The sequence below is a fragment of the Bidens hawaiensis genome, unplaced genomic scaffold (genome assembly GCF_021521415.1).
Source record: "Bidens hawaiensis isolate Kalapana, Puna unplaced genomic scaffold, B.hawaiensis_p1.1 tig00033471_1, whole genome shotgun sequence".
Classification (NCBI taxonomy): domain Eukaryota; kingdom Viridiplantae; phylum Streptophyta; class Magnoliopsida; order Asterales; family Asteraceae; genus Bidens; species Bidens hawaiensis.
In genome coordinates this window covers 43,532-63,818 of record NW_027495725.1, presented here as the reverse complement: position 1 = coordinate 63,818, position 20,287 = coordinate 43,532, and the positions used below count along the sequence as shown (strand labels likewise).

Genomic DNA, 20,287 nt, shown 5'->3' with positions numbered 1-20,287 from the left:
GTACCGGCTTAATTGGTTGCAAATAATCATCTTGAAACGAGACTTGTTCCTTCTTTGATTTTCTTGAAAGAAGTTAGAAAATAATTACCGGTTTTCGTTCTTTGATGCTGCAAATTGAACTTCTAACAACACTTTAGCTCCTCGGTGCTTTGTTATACATGTTGCATGAGTTCTTCCAGAGTAGTTGTGTTTAATTAGTGGTATAGCAAAATTAGGAATTTAAGAAAACAAATATATTTAGTTGGGAGAAGTCTAGTCTCAAAATATGTTGAGACGTAGCACGGTTGTGATACATCCCAAATTTAAAACGAACCTATATCATATTTTATCGTGGAAAAGTAGGTTCCAAAAATTTTATGTAACATCCATCGCATAATCTATGTTTCCTTAACCTATATCAACACTCCACACTTACAACATTAGGTCCTAGTAGTGAAAGGCAACATTTGATCAAACATCATTAGACACTTAAATTTACAAACTTGAAACTTTAACTTGAAGCTAGATGTATGTGTCGATGCGCAGTTATGAACACTTGATCACCTTGTAGTTCCACGTTTATAGCTTCATCGAAGGGATTGCAATGTCAAAATTAGTGTTAAATAATACTTAAATAACTCTACTGCACACTAACTTATTATTTATCAAAAATTCAAAACCAACGGTATATTCGTAATTTAATAAAATGCCACATTATATTATTAGAATTTTGAAACACTGAATGTGTGGTAGCTTTTATAACATATATGTATACAATAATAGGCACTCATGCAAAAGCATACTTGTAATTTTATAAAACATCGTATTTTAAAATTTATAAATTATAAAAACAAAATCTGCTCAAATTTTCATAATAAGTGAGAAAATGAATAAAGTAATATTAAATACACTATACAAATATTTAAATACAACGTATAGACAGGAATTAAGTATGAATGTAGATTAATTGTTCAACCATGCATAAAATATAATACAACGTATTCATATGGATATATAGAAAGTGTGAATGCGTAGTATTCAACATGTATAATACATGCAACTTGCGAAGAACGTAGTACACTGGGTAGAATTGCAGAAAACATGTTAGGTCACACTAAATAGGCCCTACTCTTGTCACCACTAAATATATCCACTTGGACTATTATTATTATTAGACCCACAACTTGGTTTCAACTTTAAATCCCACAAATTTCAACGCAAACATGAAAAACCAAAATAGCAAGGCAAGCAATATCCTAGGTTCTCACGGTGGCTAAACTAAGATGACGATCCTGGTTGTGTTGGTAATACTATTGTCGTTGACGGAGACCGCAATTTCACAGTCGAACACCAGCGTTAATGATCCGGACATTCCCAATCATTGCAGTGGTAGTTTACCAAGGTCAAATTTTATCATGAATCGCAACTCTACCTTAGATGAACTCCGAAGGCAATTATTGAGCAAAAGAGTTCTTTATGCTAGAGCACAGAATTCAAGTGGCGGGGACCCGGTTTTCGCACAAGCCCAGTGCCGGAACTACCTTACTGTAGATCAGTGTGTTGATTGTATTGATGATGCGGTTTTTAACCTTGTCAAGTGCATGGTTGGTGACGGCGCTCATGTGTTTCTTGACGACTGCAGCGCCTGGTAACGTTTTCTTTGCTTGTAGTAAACTCATCAGATTTATTCCGTTGTTAAACAATCTATTTATCTGGATACATCATCAACTTTATCTCATTCATAGTGTCACGTACTCAACGGCAGACCTGTGGTATATATTCATTCATCTCGGCTGCATGTTTCTAAATCAGCTTTAGCCAACTGATTAAAATAAATAAAAATTATAAAAGCTAGTTTAAGTAATGCAAATTTAATTTTAAGAAACTAAAATTAATGAAAAACATATAAAACTAATGTAAAAATTAATTCACGTAGTATAAAATTAATTTAAATATAGTTAACAAATTCCTGCTTGATAAATTAAACCAACGGAATGTTTAATTGATTAACGCACACCTCTCGTATACAGAAGAAGACTCAATGATACTTTTTTTAGCGGCTATGAATCTTTCAAATGGGCTACTGGCTAAATTTACCGTATCGGGATACACTCGTTTTTCGATTCGGGAAAAACCGTCACCTAAGGCCAATGTCCGTGAACACTCGCCCGAAGGCAAGACAGTGCGGTGAGATAAAACTCGTTTAGTTCAAGATCCAACTAATGAAAGCAATCGCCTAGTCTCCCATCATCACCCTGGTATCTCTGAAATTAAATGTTGTGGGCATGAATCGAACCTGAGTCACATGGAACACCAAGTCTCTTCCTACCACTAGCTCATTGGCCTCAATGATATTAATATTAACAATATAATAATCACTGAATACATTAATAGAGGAGTAATTTTTCTACGACGGATTTCGTAGGAGGTTTGTTAGAAAACCAACCTTTAACGATTTTCAAACAAAAAGGGTGCACAAGAAAAACATATGCTTTGAAATGATTTTTAAATATTTTTTAAAAAACATTTCTTACAAAATTACTACAAAAATATACCGTTACAAACTTAACGACTTTTTTCTGGTTTGCTATTACATTCCCACAAAGTTTTCCAACCAATAATCATTTATTTCTTCTTATTTCCAAGAAACTTTCAACAAAAAGGTTTTATTTATTTACAACGAAATTCCAAAAAAATAAATAAATAAATAAACGAAAAAGTTTCAAAAAGTATCTGAAAACTGCAGAATTTCTTTTTATTTAATCTGAAATATGTAGAAAAAATTCCAAAAAAAAAAAAAAAGAAACATGCAGAAAAAAATCCAATAATATTTACAAATTAAACACCATCCTCAATAAAATGACCCGCCATCTTGGCTTTCAATTTAGATTGTCTTCTACATTCACCCATGATGTTTCCACAACGACCCTTTAGTACGCGCGTTAATGAACCTTCATATATGTTTTTGTCATCCTGTGGAATGTGGATCCCATCTTCACATGATCTGTAAAATAAATAGTAAACGTTAAAATTACAAAATTAAATTTATATATCATAACTTATATAAATAATAATTATTTGTTATATGACCCTAAAACAACTAAACATACGATCCAATACATCTTTTGAGACCTTTCTTAATGTAACCCAAGTTCCATCAAAATGTCGTTCTAGTGAGGGTTTAACACTCTTGTGAACCTTACCATTCCCAAACCTACAATATTGAAATAACTAGATAAATATAAATATAAGATGAGTATACAAAATTAATATTAAAATGCTAAAAATTAGAAACATACTTTTATCAAAATGTGCAATCCATTTCCTCTAAAATGTGTCATCAGGCTTCAATGATTCACATGGTAGGATCATCTTCTTCAACTTTATCTTCTTCAACTTTATCACTGTAACCCTTATCGTTATACTCATCATACTCATTATCATCACCACACAAACCCTGAAACCCACGGGTGACGAAACACCCCGGCCATATCCGCCAATGAATGCATCACCATCACCCACAGGGCTATTCTTGTATGTGCACCCCCCACCACAAACGACGACGCGTCCCCCGCAACAATATCTCTTTCTAGCAGCATTAGCTGCACTACTAGGAGGATTGGACTGATGAGATTTCCCAACCCGAGGAATGTTAATGTACAAGATATATATTCAAGTTAATTTAAACATAAAGGATGCAGTATATAATTTGCGGGGAAGGTTTATGTGCATTTTAATCTTAACACGAGAATGTAGGAAATAATACCAATTTATAGAAAAATGAGAACGTAAGAAACAATATCAACCACAATACCAATCTACATAAACAATGATTTATAATAACAAAGGAAAAAACCTAAAAATTACAACAAAAAAATCAAAATCAAGAACAAAATAATAACAGCAAATACCAACAAATACTTATAACAGCAAAAGAAAAAAAATCTAATAATAGCAACAAAATATAAATAAGCAAAGACTTATAACGTCTCATAATCGAAAATTAGCAAATACGAACAAAAAATAACAGCAAGCACCTATAAAAATAAACCTAATAGTAACAACAAATTGTTTCTCACTGTTTTCATGTTAAAAATAAAATGTATTTGATCATGTTTCTATAATTTGCTGCTATTATTGTTGTTGTTTAACTAATAAGAATAATAAGAGTTTCAAAATGTGTCCTTTATGTTTAGGATAACTTGTATATCTTGTCAACTTTAATAATTACATTTAACGTCTCTTAACTGAACATCTGATAATTATACTTTACTTGATTGAAGTTAAATGACATGATTCGTAAATCACCCTGAACAAAAAGGACGTAATTTGTAATTTACTCCAGTAATAGCAATATACTAATTTATTTAACACTTTTGAAAGAAAAAAAACCATACACAATTTAGGGAAATCTTGACAACTACTCACTATAAGTGGGTGTCCTTTTCTCGGTACCCAAAGATGGCGGGACAGTTTCTCAATGGTGCCGCTTGCCACGTCAAGCCATCTCGAGTTTTTTGGGACAATGTTTCCCAACAGAGTTTTCACCCATAGTAATACCTTCACATCTATGGCAAGCAACATTTTAGTATAGTATGCATATCTTGCAAGAATAATGATATGATTCAACCCTTTTCCTTACAATTAAGAAGATTAAGAATAAAATGATATATTTAATATATAATTGATTTAAATACTTCTAATTTTCACTCATTAAACTTAGCAACTTTTAACCCTGTTAATTTTCTTGTTAGTGTGGCATTTTTTAGTAATGTGACATACTTACGTGACATTTTGTTTTTAAAATCTTATAGGTCCCACAACATCACTTCATTATTAAAAATTAAAAAACTTAAAACAAAAATTAATAAAATCTCTCTTTCTATCTACACTCTTTCTTTCTCAAATCTCAACTCTCCGCAAGTCAAAACATAATTGACCGTGACTTAACAATAATTTATCATGTATGACCTAATGTTATCTTCTCATTTTGTAATATTTTAAAAGTTTGGATCCTCTTGTTTCTATTTTAACTTTAGTTTTGTTCAATTCAACGAATTTATGACTGATCTATTTGTATTTTTTTTAATATGCTACGTAATTTGCAACCACCTTATTTTTTTTCTTTTTTTATAAAGTTAATTGGGGCCGCCTTATTGCAACTTAATTTTTTTTCAAGTCGCAAGCAAATTTAAAACCAACTTGTTTTTGTTTTTTAAGGTTGCTACCAATTTGCAACTGACTATTTTTTTTTTTACCTTTTTATTACTATAAAAGTTAGAGACTGATATTTTGTTTTTATTTATATTTTACGAGCCAAGTTTTTTAAATTTGAAAAAATTTTTAATTTTATTTGTATTCTTTCTCTTTATAAATGTTGCGGATGAATTTGCGACAAACATATTTTTGTTGTCTAAAATGACGAATTTGCAATCGAATTATTTTCATTTTATTTTTTAGAAGTATAGAGCTGATTTGCAACCGACTTACTTATAATTCTTAGATGTTGGAACCGAATACATTACAGATTTATTTTTGTCATATTAAAATCTTTTTTCAAAAGGTTGCGACTGAATTTGGGACAGTCTTATTTTTATTTTATTTAAGTTTGTAATTTAAACTAGGGATTGCTTTATAGAATAGTAATCAAGTTTTAATTTTGTTTCAATCAGGTTGCTGGTGTAAAGTTTTGTTTAATTTATGTCACTTAACATTTATTTAGTGTTGCAATATTAGATATTTGACCTAGATAGCAGGTTATCAGATCCCTTAGCGACGGCATGTGAGTGCGACTTGCAAACACATAAAATGAAGGGTGGATGGTTTTTAGTTCTTTCTAAATACTTTTAGAAGAGTTGAAGAAATAACTCTCAAATCTTTTATGCCCATTTCTCTTAATGTACGAAATGTTCGCGGACTTCTATAATAACCCAAACGTGGGTGAGGACCCCGGAGCTGGTTCTGGCTTTTCGATTTGTGGCATCTGTCGACATCTCAAGCATTCTCATCAAAGTATACACAAACTGTAGATAACTTTTCGATTTGGGGTTTCACTGTTCATGCCGTATAATTTTTTTATATTTTCTGAAAGTGGTTGTAAGCGGAGGAAAGAGAAAAGATAATGATAAATGTATACAAAGTATTATTTAATTAAACAAAAGAGCGAAAAAAACAGTTATTTTTAGTGTAATTATATGATATATATAGATATATGGTAAGGAATGATTTAAGAATGCTCTAAGAAGATTATAAGAATAAAATGATATATTTAATATATAATTGATTGGAATTCTTTTAATTTTCACTCATTAATCAGGAACACTCTTAAACTTAACAACTCTTAATCCTATTAGTTTTCTTGTTAACGTGGCATGTTTTAGTAACATGACATATTTATGTGGCATTTTGTTTTTAAAATTTTATGGGTCCCACTCCATCACTCCATTATTAAAAATTAAAAAACTTAAAACAAAAATTAATAAAATATCTCTTTCTATCCACACTAAATCTTTCTCAAATCTCAGCTCTCCCCAAGTCCAAACATAATTGACCGTGACTTAACGATAATTTATCATGTTTGACCTAATGCTACCTTCTCATTTTGTATTATTTTAAAAGTTGGGATCATCTTGTTTTTATTTTAACTTTAGTTTTTGTTTAGTTCAATGAATTTACAACTGATCTATTTGTATTTTTTTTAAGATGCTACGTAATTTGCAACCAACTTATTTTTTTCTCTAAATTTTATTAAAAAGTTAATTGTGACCGCCTTATTGCGACTTTATTTTTTCAAGTCGCAAACAAATTTAAAACCAACTTGTTTTTGTTTTTTAAGGTTGCTACCAATTTGCAACTGACAATTTTTTTTATTACTATAAAAGTTAGAGACTGGTATTTTGTTTTTATTTATATTTTAGACTTGAGCCAAGTTTTTTAAAATTTGCAAACAATTTTAATTTTATTTGTATTCTTGCTCTTTATAGATGTTGCGGATGAATTTGCGACGAATGCATTTTTGTTGTCTAAAATGACGAATTTGCAATCGAATTATTTTCATTTTATTTTTTAGAAGTCTAGATTTGATTTGCAACCGACTTAATTGCACCACGGCGAGTAATCTTTTAGAATATTTTATAATTAAATCATATTAACACTAAAATGAGTAGCCACGAGTAGATTATAAGGTCAAAATAGTCGCGACGGGTTAACTAGTAACAAACTACTAGTATTAGTATTGGATATGTTTACGGAAGAACTGGTTGCTGATTTGATCGCTACTTTTGCTACTGCTTTTTTTTGTCGCAAATGTTAGTGGCTTTTGTTACTTTTTAGTATCGTCTGATGCTTACTGAACAGGTATAAGGATGGAATAGCTAGCAATAAGATAACCAATGTAAGAAATTAAAGAAATTATATATGAATCTAAACAATATAAAACACAATAAGTTATCCAAGACACTACAACAAATCCTGTCTAATACGTTGATCCTTTAGCGATGGCTCGTGAGTGCGACTTGCAAGCACATAAAATGAAGGGTGGATGGTTTTTAGTTCTTTCTAAATACTTTTTTAGAAGAGTTGAAGAAATAACTCTCAAATCTTTTATGCCCTTTTCTCTTAAGGTACGAAACGTTCGCGGACTTCTATAATAACCCAAATGTGGGCGAGGACCCCGGAGCTGGTTCTGGCTTTTCGATTTGTGGCAATCTGTCGACATCTCAGGCATCCTCATCAAAGTATACTCAAATTGTAGATAACTTTTTATCAGATGTTAGAGATGCTACTCCAAAAACAGCTGATTTATATGTAGCAAGCATGAGGCGAATTACAAATGAAAATGCAACCGTGTATGCTATTGCACAATGTGCTGAAAGTATAAGCAAAACCATTTGCCAAGCCTGCATGAATAAAGCATACACCAAATTAATAGAATGCCTTCCTAATACCGAAGGAAAGTATTTCGACAATGCGTGTTTTGCAAAGTACTCAGAGACTCCAATGTTTAATGATAACCAGACAATAGATATAACAAATGTCCTAAAAGGTGAGAACACTTCATTCAGTTTCTTGAAATAAATAATTGTTGATTATTGATATTTTGTATTGCGATTCTATTGAAATTATTGATTATTTGAGTTTATAACTTTTATATGATAGGCGATCATTCAAGCAAGGTAGCCATAATTGCCGGAGCCATTGGTGGTTTAGTTCTTGTATTCCTTTTCTTTGTTTTGTGCTTGATTCGATTACGAAAGAACTCCAAGAAGACTGAACAAGGTGATTGTATATATACTTTCGTATGAGATACTTTTCGTTTATTCCTTCATAATATTGATAACATATATTCATGTATGGACCATATTTTGAATGCAGAGGATTTAAAGGGGACACTACATTACAATTATAAAGATCTGCAGTTGGCAACCAATAATTTCAGCGAAGTAAACATTATAGGGAAAGGAGGTTTTGGTGAAGTGTTCAAGGTAATAAAGTAGAACAATAAGTAATTGAATGCTGAAATTTACGACAACGCTTACAGACTAACGAGATTGTAACAAACAATCTATCTGAAGAAAGATCTGAAACTTTTATGATAAATTTTATTGAATTTAAGTACAAAATTCCTTAATGAAGACACTGTTTAGTAGTGTATTTATATCTTTATGAAAAGAAGGTTGTTCTTTAACGAATTGGTCTCGATCGTTTAATAGGCAATCATTGATGATAAGAATGTCGTGGCAGTGAAGAAACTTCAAGCACAACATGTTAAAGCCAAAGATGAATTTGAGAATGAAGTTAGGCTTATTAGTAACATACGTCATAGAAATCTTCTTTGTCTCCTTGGATGGTCGAGTGACAGATCCGATCTATTCCTAGTCCTGGAATACATGGCGAATGGAAGCCTTGATCGTTTCTTATGGGGTAAGTTGGAGTTTCTAATAACTACATGTAATTTTAAATTGAAATCTTCATTTTGAAAGTGTTGGTACATATGATAAAAAAATCTGCTCATTATACAGGTACAAAAAGGGAGGACTCTCGATTGGAACCAACGATATGAAATAATATTAGGGGTAGCTAAAGGTCTTGCTCATCTACACAGTGAATTGCATGTAAAGATTATTCATAGAGATATCAAACCAAGCAACATTCTCCTTAGTGATGACTTCAAAGCTAAAATAGCGGATTTTGGGTTAGCAAGGTTTCTTTCAGAAGACGAATCTCATGTTAACACCAAGTTTGCTGGGACATTGTAAGTTAAACTAACCATACTGCATGTTATACTTCTTTAGATGCGTTTTATTTATAGTTGAGTTCTAAAAAGTTTATTGTATATAATATAATATAATAATGTAATGACAGGGGATACGCAGCACCAGAATACGCAGTTTATGGTGCTTTGTCAGACAAGGTTGACACGTACAGCTTTGGTATCGTGATACTTGAAATCATTAGCGGCCGAAGGTCTACTGATACAAACTCTGATAGACCCATGGAGTACCTCTTGGAACATGTGAGACGCCAACTTTATAACCATTTCAACTTTTATTTGTTCTTTTTATAGAAAATTAAGACATCAAATTAAGAAACACAAAATATGCAAAGTAGTTAGGGAAAAGGACAGAAAAAAATAATAAAAAAACAAAAATAAAAACAAGTCAACGAAAGACACATGCCTCCAGTGTTGAAATATATCGATCATTTAATAAAACACAATATATAATGTGCCATAGGATCAGCCGTATCACATCTCCAAGTCATTATTCATGCACACATGACGACAATGTTAATAAATTAAACAAACGTAAATAACATAATGTCTATGTGGTCAATCACGTTTTAAAGTGGATAAGCATGTTGAGGCACACGAATGAGTCTATATTTAACACAGAGCAGAAATGATAAAAACAACACTCTTGATAAGAACTTGTTTATATGTATTATATATTAGCGAACTAGATTAAAAATCATGTATCACACGGGTTGGAAAAAATAATAACTGGCAAGTAATGAAATTTAAAAGTCATAATACGATATTTTGATATAACATATATATGATTAAAATTACGTATAAGTTATTATATATTCGAGTTACCATATTTAAAGGACGAGACAAGAGAAGCGGGAAAACAAATTTTCAACTCACAAACTTTGTGACTCACTATGCAACAAATTTGCTTATTTATTAGTTATAGATAACGAATAAATCAACCACCTTTTGTATCGAAATTCTAAAATTGGCCCATATTGTCAAAACTAATAGCTAGTTCCGTAGTAGTTTTGAAATCTTAATAGAATTTGCTATGTATCTGTGACCAGGCATGGAAGCGGTATGAGGAGAAAATTCATATAAAGATTATAGACGAAACATTGGACCTGAATCAGTATCAGCAATAACATGTTATGAAGATCATTGAGATTGCCTTGTTGTGCACCCAATCGCCGGCTTCAAATAGACCACCCATGTCCGAAGTTGTTTTGATGCTGCAGGAAGACCGGTCATTGGGAACAAGACCGTTAACAAGGCCTACTTTTATACACAATCAAGATAGGAGGATTCATATAGCTTCTTCAAAGCAATATACTGGTGTCCCTAATGTCTAGCACACATGCTGCTAGAACTTGTCAATTTTGATGATTTTGAGATTTTAAAGTTGTTTAAAATAAAAGTAACGAACCAAAAACCAGGGTGCCTATTATTACTATTTTGGTGTATGAAACGCAAATCGCCAATTTAAAGTCACTTATTTGCCATGCCTTCTATAGAACATATCATGGGTTAGAACATCTATGCAACAACTAATGTTACATTAAGCAAATTTATATACTAACAGTTCTCAAATGAGGTGTCTCTGCTTTTTAATGTTCATTTTATGGCTTTAATTCAGTTAATTATTATACAAATATATACTTAAAATTTATGAACACTAGGCCCATGAGCCGGCCCTATAGCTTGATAAGTGAACACCAGGCCCGTTTAATATAAAAGCTATTTTCTATGCTTGAGCTTGGGCTCAAGCTCATATAAGCTCGGCTCAGTTTGAGCTTTTAGCGAGCCGGACTCGAGTAGCTCATGAGCGGCTTGGCTCGTTCACACCGCTACCTCCAGATCCCGGTCCGACCTTCGGTTCCTGAGATCATTGCATATGACCAAAGATTCATGTGCTATTAGTTTTCTTAATCAACAAATACAAGACATTTTCTGATTTTACACAACCCACAATTACTGCAGTCCTAATCATATATACAAAGACAAGAAACAATATTACAAATCTATATGTTTTCAAAGATCATAAACATGGGCCCACCTCAGCTCATGCCTTCTTTGATGCTGCAAATGACACTTTTGACACCACCTTAGCTCCCCTACTCTTTGCCATGTAAAGGCCAACATGGTGCATAAGTTCCTATTATTGCAAGATGGTAGACAAAAATTAATATATTTATTTTCAAATAACTATTTAAAAAACTAAGATATTGTTATAGCCATGCTGCCTTTCCTACCATATAAATTCAGGTTAGGCACATAAAACATGTGCATCCATGATTATGAATAATACTAGCGCGTTACATAGATAAATGTATAAACACATGTTCCTATTGTTTTAAGAAAAATATTCATATAGTGAGCTTTGTTACAAATGCCAATATTAAACTTAGAGGTGCGCAAATCGGTTTCTAACCCTAAACCGGTTTGGTTTGAGGTCAACGGAGTCAAAACCAGGTTGTAGGTGAAACCGGTTCGGGTTGGAACCCATTTAATTTGCTGCAAATGCCAATGTTAAACAAAGAGGTGCACAAATCAGTTTCTAACCTTAAACCGGTTCGGTTTATGGTCAACGGAGTCAAAACCAGGTTGTGCGTGCAACTGGTTTGGGTTGGAACCAATTCGAGGGATTGGAAAACCCTGACCAATGGTAGCCAATTTGGTTCGGGTCGGGTCGGGTTGGAACCGGTTGGTGCTTGAGGATGCCCCAACACCAATGGATGAGTGCCCACTGTCCATAGCCAGTTGCGAGCCTTTTGACTTTTGAGAGCGTTTTTGAGATTTTAAAGAACCATCAAAAAGTAGCAAAACAGTTCAAAAAAAGTCATAAAATGGTTTAAAAAAAGTCACAATATTTATTTATACCAACATACGCGGGCAAAATGGTTAAAAAAAAGTCGCAAAAAACCATAAAAAAACGGTTAGTCTTTTTGAATTTGCACCAAACCGGTTCCGAACAGGTTTCTAAAATCAGTTCTCAATCAACACCGCCAGGTTTCTCTGTGTAGATGCCCAAACCATCTGTTTCAATGTTTACCCGTTTCGGGTCAGGTTTCTTATTGTGCCTCTAGTTAAACACAAACGAGATTAGAATAGTCTACTAAAGTCGGTTCTCAATAAAAACCGCCACGTGATTACCAGTTTCGGGTTGGGTTTTCTTTAACCGGTTTCAATATGCGTCTCTAGTTAAACACACACTTGATTAGAATAGTCCACATAGCAAACGAGTGTACCTGAGGGTGAGCAAGAGCACCAGGGATATTTCTGGCAACATGAAGCGGAAGATCAAAAGTCGCACACGCACCAGAATATACGATCACTTCCTTTAGAGGTTTAACATGACCGCGGTTTCTTGCAGATAAGGCAGAACACACGAAGTCCAATACACATACGTCCGTGCATATCCCAACAACCAATATCTGAAAAACAAAAACAATATCACATCAGTTTGTTAATTTTCAACAAATTTGAATTAAAATAATCCTCACAACACTTACGGTTTCAATCTGGTGTTTCTTCACCCAATCTACAAACACATTAGACCCGTCTTTCTCAAACGAACCAAGAAATCCATCAATGCAGTCTTTACGTCTAACTGTCACATTTGATTCATTCTCTAGCCATTGCAGAGCTACAAAACATATTATAATATTAACAACAAAGAATCAACGAGTTTATACAATAATAATAATGTACCGGGGACCAAGTTGGCTTCATCTGTGCCGGTTATACAATGAGGAGGATAAGGGGGCTCGGGGACATCGGGATGATGAGAATCAAGAAAAGCAAAGACGGGCCAATTCTTTTCACAAAACATTCGGCAAAGCTGCGCTGACTCCTCAACCATTTTCGATATTTGTTTATCGGGTGCTTTTGGAGCCTGTGCACATTATTATATTAAAACAGAGTTACATAAAGATCATTTGAACAGATCTAAAAATGTAGCAATTAGATCTAAATCAGTGTATATATATCCTACAAATATGAGACAAGAATTAAATATATTAAGCAGTTGGATGAGTGAAAAAGTACCAGATGACCAGCACCGAGGGTACAGAAGCCATTAACGATATCGACGAGGACAAGACCGATGTCACCAGTCAAGACCACCGACTCTTGATCCACCGGCAGCTCATTTCTCACCACATCTATCGCCGTTCCCGACACCATTTTCACCGATCACAGACACGCCAATATTATTTATTGTTTCTCTGCTTTTCTCTCCCTCTGACAGTTGTTTACTACTTTATTATGATGCCCTTTGAAATGAATATAAAGTTTCTGTGTCTGATTGGATTTTTTCTTAATATATCATATGATGATGACCATATGATACCGGTCTTCAAAGGGAATTGGGTTTTACAGTTTAGTCCAAAGGGTGTATAAAGTGTTCTGAATGGTCCTTTTGCTTTGCTTTATATATTTTCTATATTGTATGTTGGTTTATTAGGGGGAGAGCCGATGAGTGCCCAACATCGGGCGGGTACCGGATTTCATGAACATCATTGCCTTCAGAAGTTTATCGAATTAGGGTAGCTAAATTCGGCTTGTAGAAGCTGATTAGGATAATCATTGCAATGTGACCGTTGGGGTGTGGGAAAATATTTTAAAAAAAAAGTAAAAAAAAAACAAATCCTATTTAACATACAAATCAGATTACCAATTTCACAAATAAATCAATTTACAATTACACACAACATATAATTCTCATGGAAAATTCAAGAAATCAAGCAACCAACAAATCCTCTAGCACTCAAGGAGGTCGTTCATCCAGCCGATGTGCTCATACAGGAAACGGCTCTAACATGAGGGATGGCAATTCGATCTCAAGTTATCTGGATCGGAAACGTCATTTGACCGGTGAAATGTTGAAAGTAACTCTATATCAAAAGCATCAAATAGGGGAGAAAGATGATTCGACTTGTTTTTAAACTATTCGTACGTGTTTGTTTTTTTAAGTTGTCGTATTTGAATGTAATATTTGAAGTTGTAATCAAATAATATTCTTATTTTTTATTTTATATGTTTAATTTTAATTTAATAAAGGAAAAAAAATAATTTTAGGATACCTGAGAGGAGTGTTTGAATTTGAGGCCTTAAGGTAGTTTAAAGTGTAAACAACATGATGGTACAGAATTGGATAAAGTAGGGTACTTTAAGGCAGCACACTTCTCCTCCTTATTGAAAAATAAGAAATAAGAACACCTAAAAACATTATATTCCCATATTTACAATTAGTTTATATATAGGAAATATTCCTGAACAAAGTATGAAAATAGCGTGAGGGGCAAAAAGTCACCGAAATCCAAATACGCGTATTTTAGGTGTGGCGCATAAATGCACATATATAAATATATAATTACGTAATATGTTACATAATCATGTAACATTTATAATCATGTACTTATATTATCTTACTAGCTTATGTACCCGTGTGCAACACAGATTGGAATGAATAAATTTATTCAAACGACGACATTATATGAAATACAAAAAATTTGTTAAATTGTTTGTACAATTATGTACCATGCGATATATTCAATTACATATTAAACAATATAAAAATATATATATATATATACATGTTGAAAATTTCTAAATCTCTAAATATTTCTTTATATAGAGCATTTATTGTTTTATTTGTAACGTTACCTTATCCATCTCTACATATATATTATGTCTTCATTTTTAGTTTTGTGTTCTTAACAACGGATGTAAAATATCGAATTGTACAAAATACAAATAAATACACATTTGGCTTCCTCTTTGATTTCTCGTTAGTGTATTAATATGGTATAGTTTTCTTTTGAATCTTAAGGTGGCAAGTGACACAAATCAAGCGCCACAACAATCTCTTTATTTGTTATACCAAACATAAAGCCAACATAGTCACTTTGTAATTCAAAAACATATAGTGAGTAAAAAAAATAGAACTATATAAAACATATAATCAATATAGTCAGTTGGCAACTCAAAATGATTCATTCTATATTATGGCAATTTCGACCCGTTTAGTTTTGAATGGATTGATTGAGTTATGTTTAATCAAGTTATTAGAAAAATAAATAATATTTGATACCAATGCTTTTGAAATTATACTTTAGACAAAAATCTTTATAGAAAGTAAATTAAATTTTGGAGGCAACTCGGCCCCCAAAGTATGTTAAAAATATCACATTTTCAATGTGGTTTAATTAATTAATGAGAAAATATTATTTAAGATCGGTTTTATATATCACCTTTGGTATGCTATATCTAGATTAAAACACACCATTATTAATAAGTTCTGGAATGAGTGGGTTAGGTTGACTTGCTACAACTTTTTTCTAGTTATTTTATTTACAAATAAATAGCGAATCATTTTGAGTTTTGTTACGAATAAAATTCAACTTATTTAACATTTTAACCCATTTTAGATAAAAGCAGCGTTTAGAAACCGGAGCATATTGGCCGTCCAACCGGCAAATAAATCAAAAAAATAAAATAAAAACCAGTCGGTTGTTCGCAAACCAGCTTTCAAACGACAAAAATAACTGGAAAAAACCAATCGGGATAACATTAAATATTTTTAAAACCGAGTAATTGTACACAATAGTTCACGCACCACCTAATGATAATGATAAGTTTGATGCACTACCTTGCCTTTTATAAATATTGGCTTCATTCTTGATTTCTCATTTGAGTAATATGACATGAGATATAGTTTTACCTTGAAGTGCCAAGTGGTATAAAGATTGTCCAGTTAGGTGTCAAGTGGCATAATCATGTTTTTGTTTATTATATTAAGGACGTGTTTTCGTTGTTCTTGTTTTTTTTCAGCAGCATCATAATAGGTATTGTTCGTGTTAAAGGCTGTAAGAAGATAACTATTTAGATAGAATAAAAACATATATGTTAGGTAGATTTTTATTTTTATTTTTCAAATTTAAATTCAAGTGGATAAAATTAATAATAATGACATACCATTTAAAATGTTTGACAAAGGACTTGTAGATGCATCAACTGAAACATTAAAACAAATAGTACAATCTTATATGCTAGTTGTAATATAAAATAAACACATATCCCATAAATTATAATTATAAGTAGGCAAACAAATGAATTATAATTTGTTGTATAACTCCTGTTAGAAACATCGTTCTCCGTAATAAGGTGAGCGTTTTATCTTTTAGGTATCGCCTTATCGTTTGACAAAAGAAATACATTTATATAAGGGAATCATATAAATGATAAAAGAAGGAATACATTTAGTTGTGTATAAGGAATATTTTAATATCTTTATTTTAATTTGAAATATTTATGAACTAAAGCTTTAAAGATAGAGTGTCACATGACAAAATATTAGACAAATTAAAGGTGATGTGGTTTAATCACATTTTTGTTTATTATAATAGTAGATTATGTATCACATATATACAATCATGTACTATAATGTGTAGATATAAAATGTCAATATATAATTACATACAATTTTATAGAATCACGTATTAGGTTATATAATCACATAACATTTACAAAACAAAAAAAAAATTGAAGAGTTGAGAAAGTGATCGATGAGTGAAAAACTTTACCATATTACTAGCACCGACGGAACAGAAGCCATTAACGATATCGAACAGGATAAGGCCAATAAGGACGTTATCTCTGTTAAGATCATCAACTCTTGATTCGTTGACAGCTCATTTGTAACTGAAGAGGTATGCACCCGCCTTAACATCGAGCGGGGCGGGTCAACCAACAAGATATAGACAAGAGGCTTGAAATCAAGATGTCATGAAGGCACAAAGCCAAAACCTATGCGCGTGGCGCATATCACATATGCTCACGCATCACATATGCTCACGCGTATCACATGCTCACGCATATCACATCTGCGCGTGGCGCATCTGCGCGTGGCGCATATCACATATGCTCACGCATCATATATGCTCACGCATATCACATCTGAGCGTGGCGCATATCACATGTGCTCACGCATATTACATATGCTTGCGCATATCACATCTGCGCATGAAACATCTGCGCGTGAGAATAAAGAGAAGACCTCGCGCATCCTCAGGATAGGCGCATATCACACATGCACATAATCAACCTCGTCCTTATCCAAATCAGGAGGACAACCCTGATTGTGCTCATCAGACAACCTTCCAGAAGGTATCCTTTAAGAAATAAAGAATATGCTGATGTTGACAGCTGCCAATGAAAGGTGGACAACTCAGCAAAACCCATGTGCTACCACGTGATTGCACATGGGTCAGGTGAAATACCTTGGTCAGAGAATAATCAATGAAAGAGCACCAGGTGTCCTAAGGACACGTGGCGCGAAGCAATAGGAGGAGGCCAAAAAGGCCCTAATGGGATCTGAGCCCAATCATTGAAAACCCTAACACTATAAATACCACACCACCTCCACAAGGGGAGGTAAGCAAGAAAATACACTCTAAATCCTTACTCAATCTCAGATTATTATTATCTTCTCCAACAATCTCTTATTCTCACACCGGAGGGTTACCCCAAAGAGGACCCATCTGTCCCTTTCAGAGGGGTAAGTTCACGGTGCTGCTCGTTTTGTAGGTGGAAGAATTCATACTCCGGAGAACCATCGGTGATATAGCATACTCATACCCGAGGAAAGTTGATCGTCTACCAGTGAGCCGATCCACGTTTCTTCATTGGCGCCATCACCTGTTACAACGGCAACAAAACCACTATCTCATCAGTTCTCTCTGAAAATCTTCACCATGGTTTCCGGTGTTCGAAACAGCGATCAAGTTCTGGAGGATAATGAGCTTGAGGATGTTAATGAGGGACAGCAGTTTCTGAGGGCGCCGCGTGATACTGCGCGCACCACCAGTAACCATCCCTTCATCACAACACCTCATAGCCAGACTGAAACTCCTCCAGACGATCTCACGTTCCAAAATCTGACTGGTGCAAAACAAAAAGGACCAATGGGTCCAGAAATTGAAACCAATGACCCTAAAGAATGGCTCATAAACGAACAACGGCGTTTAATGGACAAATACAATGAGCTGGTCAAACACAAAAAGTTAGCCGACTTAACACAAAGGCTCGCATTTGATAAGCAAACCATTCAGGGAACAAAAAAAAGGGCGCGCGTGCCGGAAGATGGTCACTCTGTTCACACCGAACACGCTGATTTTAGTGATGAAGAAGTGCACGGCATGAGGAAGACGCGAGATACTCATGCAGGAGGCTCACAGCTCCGCGCCCACATGAACATAGCGCCTGGAGCCAAAGCCGATATGGATCTGTACACACCGTACAACCCACCAGCGAGAGGGCAAGTGGACGTAACCACACCATATAGGCCAGCCATCTTGGTGAAGCATTCAAAATTCACTGAGCGCATCGCGAAGGCTCCCATTCAACACAAAACCAAGATGCCAAGTGGTTTGGGCAAGTACGATGGCACAACAGATCCAGACGATTTCTTACAAGGTTTTTACAACACTGGAAACCTAGAAAGCTGGACGATGCCAACATGATGTCACATGTTTGCTCGCTGCCTCACGGGCGCAGCGCGTGTCTGGTTCGAAAGCTTGCCGACTGGACAAATCGATGGGTTCGAAGAGCTATTGGAGAAGTTCCAGGCTCACTTCGTACAGCAGCGCAGACACACGCGCGACCCCGATAACATCATGCACTGCGTGCGCAGGAATGATGAAACAATTGAAGACTACATAACTCGTTTCAATCAGGAATCTCTTGCAATTGGAGGTATCACTGAACAACTCTTGCGTGTGGCCTTTATACAAGGTGCGCGCAGTGATCAACTCCGCAGAGCTCTCGTGAGCAGAGATGGCATGCCAACCACTTGGGCTAAGCTAATGGAAGCATCGCGAGTCTTCGCGCGAAATGAAAAACAAATTGCTCAAGATAGAGCAAGAGATAGAGGGCATCAAACAGAAGCACCACGCAACAATGAAAGGAGGGGCAAACAAAACTCCGTATGGTCCAGGTTGCAACAAACCAGTTTTTCTCCCGCAGAAAAGCAGGCGCAACCAAGTTCACCCCAGCCCCAAAAAGACATTCGTAATCGCGGAGAAAGTGACAAGAGGGAAGGCGGCAGAGAGCCTAACAGACCTCTACCAAGAATATGGACTCCCCTCACTAAAACGCCTTCACAAGTGTTAAGCACAGAGAATGTCCAGTTTAAAAGCCCCATGCCATTACTCCATAAGGGACCACCAAACAGTGGCAAGTATTGTGAGTTTCACAAGTCCACAGGGCACAACACCGATGCATGCCACCATTTGAAGGATGCGATTGAAAGAGATGTGAAATCAGGCAAGTTGGCTCACCTGGTGAAAAACCCAAGACCAGAGAATGAACAACCAGATGGAGCCTCAGCCAGTAAAAAATTCAAAAGAATCTGTGTAGCCGAGGGAGGAAGGCAAGGGCAAAGATTGAGAAAGAGAAGCGCGCAAGTCCAAGGAGATTGGCGCGAGCAACAAGTAATCTTCCCAAGAATCAGAGGAGGCCCGTCTATCAGCAGTCCTCTAGTCATCACTACACACATTGCTCATTATGAGGTGTCAAAAGTCCTGGTGGACACCGGCAGTGAATCAGACATCATGTATGAGCAATGTTTTAGGAAGTTGGATCCAGCAGACCAAGCAAGGCTCGAAATTGTGAATGCACCAATCTCGGGTGTCTCAAATGAAATTATTCACCCCCTAGGTCAGATACAATTTGAACTAACTATGGGGGATGAGAAACACAAGCGAGCTGAAATTGTCAACTTCTTGGTCTTGCCCACCACTTCATGCCATAATATGATCTTGGGTAGAGGAACGATTGCCCAATTCAACGCCATACCGTCACCAGCGCACGGCGCGTTGGGGTTCCCAACACCAACAGGTGTAACATTTGTATACCGAGATCATTTGTGCGCAGTGACAAGTATACCGCGGGAAGGGAGAATGAAACTTTTAATGGCAAACAACGCGCCAGAGGAATGGATTCTCAACCCAAAATTCCCAGAGCAAACAATCACAATTGGAGCTACGATATCAG

The 20,287-nt window shown here is 34.8% G+C and overlaps 1 protein-coding gene and 1 pseudogene across 2 annotated transcripts; one reads left to right on the top strand and one right to left on the bottom strand.

Annotated features, from left to right (window-relative positions):
* Positions 1 to 1,262: 1,262 nt before the first annotated feature.
* LOC143584811 (cysteine-rich receptor-like protein kinase 44) lies at positions 1,263 to 10,597 on the top strand (annotated as a pseudogene). Its single transcript, XR_013144428.1, has 8 exons — positions 1,263 to 1,627; positions 7,602 to 8,023; positions 8,137 to 8,256; positions 8,353 to 8,462; positions 8,691 to 8,911; positions 9,014 to 9,232; positions 9,343 to 9,493; positions 10,300 to 10,597. The product of XR_013144428.1 is annotated as a cysteine-rich receptor-like protein kinase 44 (transcript).
* Positions 10,598 to 10,954: 357 nt separating this feature from the next.
* On the bottom strand, positions 10,955 to 13,435 carry LOC143584810 (nicotinamidase 1-like). Its single transcript, XM_077066770.1, has 5 exons — positions 13,280 to 13,435; positions 12,944 to 13,127; positions 12,745 to 12,878; positions 12,481 to 12,666; positions 10,955 to 11,387 (listed from the first exon to the last, which is right to left on the bottom strand). The coding sequence occupies exons 1-5, from the start codon at positions 13,415 to 13,417 to the stop codon at positions 11,295 to 11,297; spliced, it is 735 nt and encodes a 244-aa protein (XP_076922885.1). The 5' UTR covers positions 13,418 to 13,435; the 3' UTR covers positions 10,955 to 11,294.
* Between the last annotated feature and the right edge of the window lie 6,852 nt (positions 13,436 to 20,287).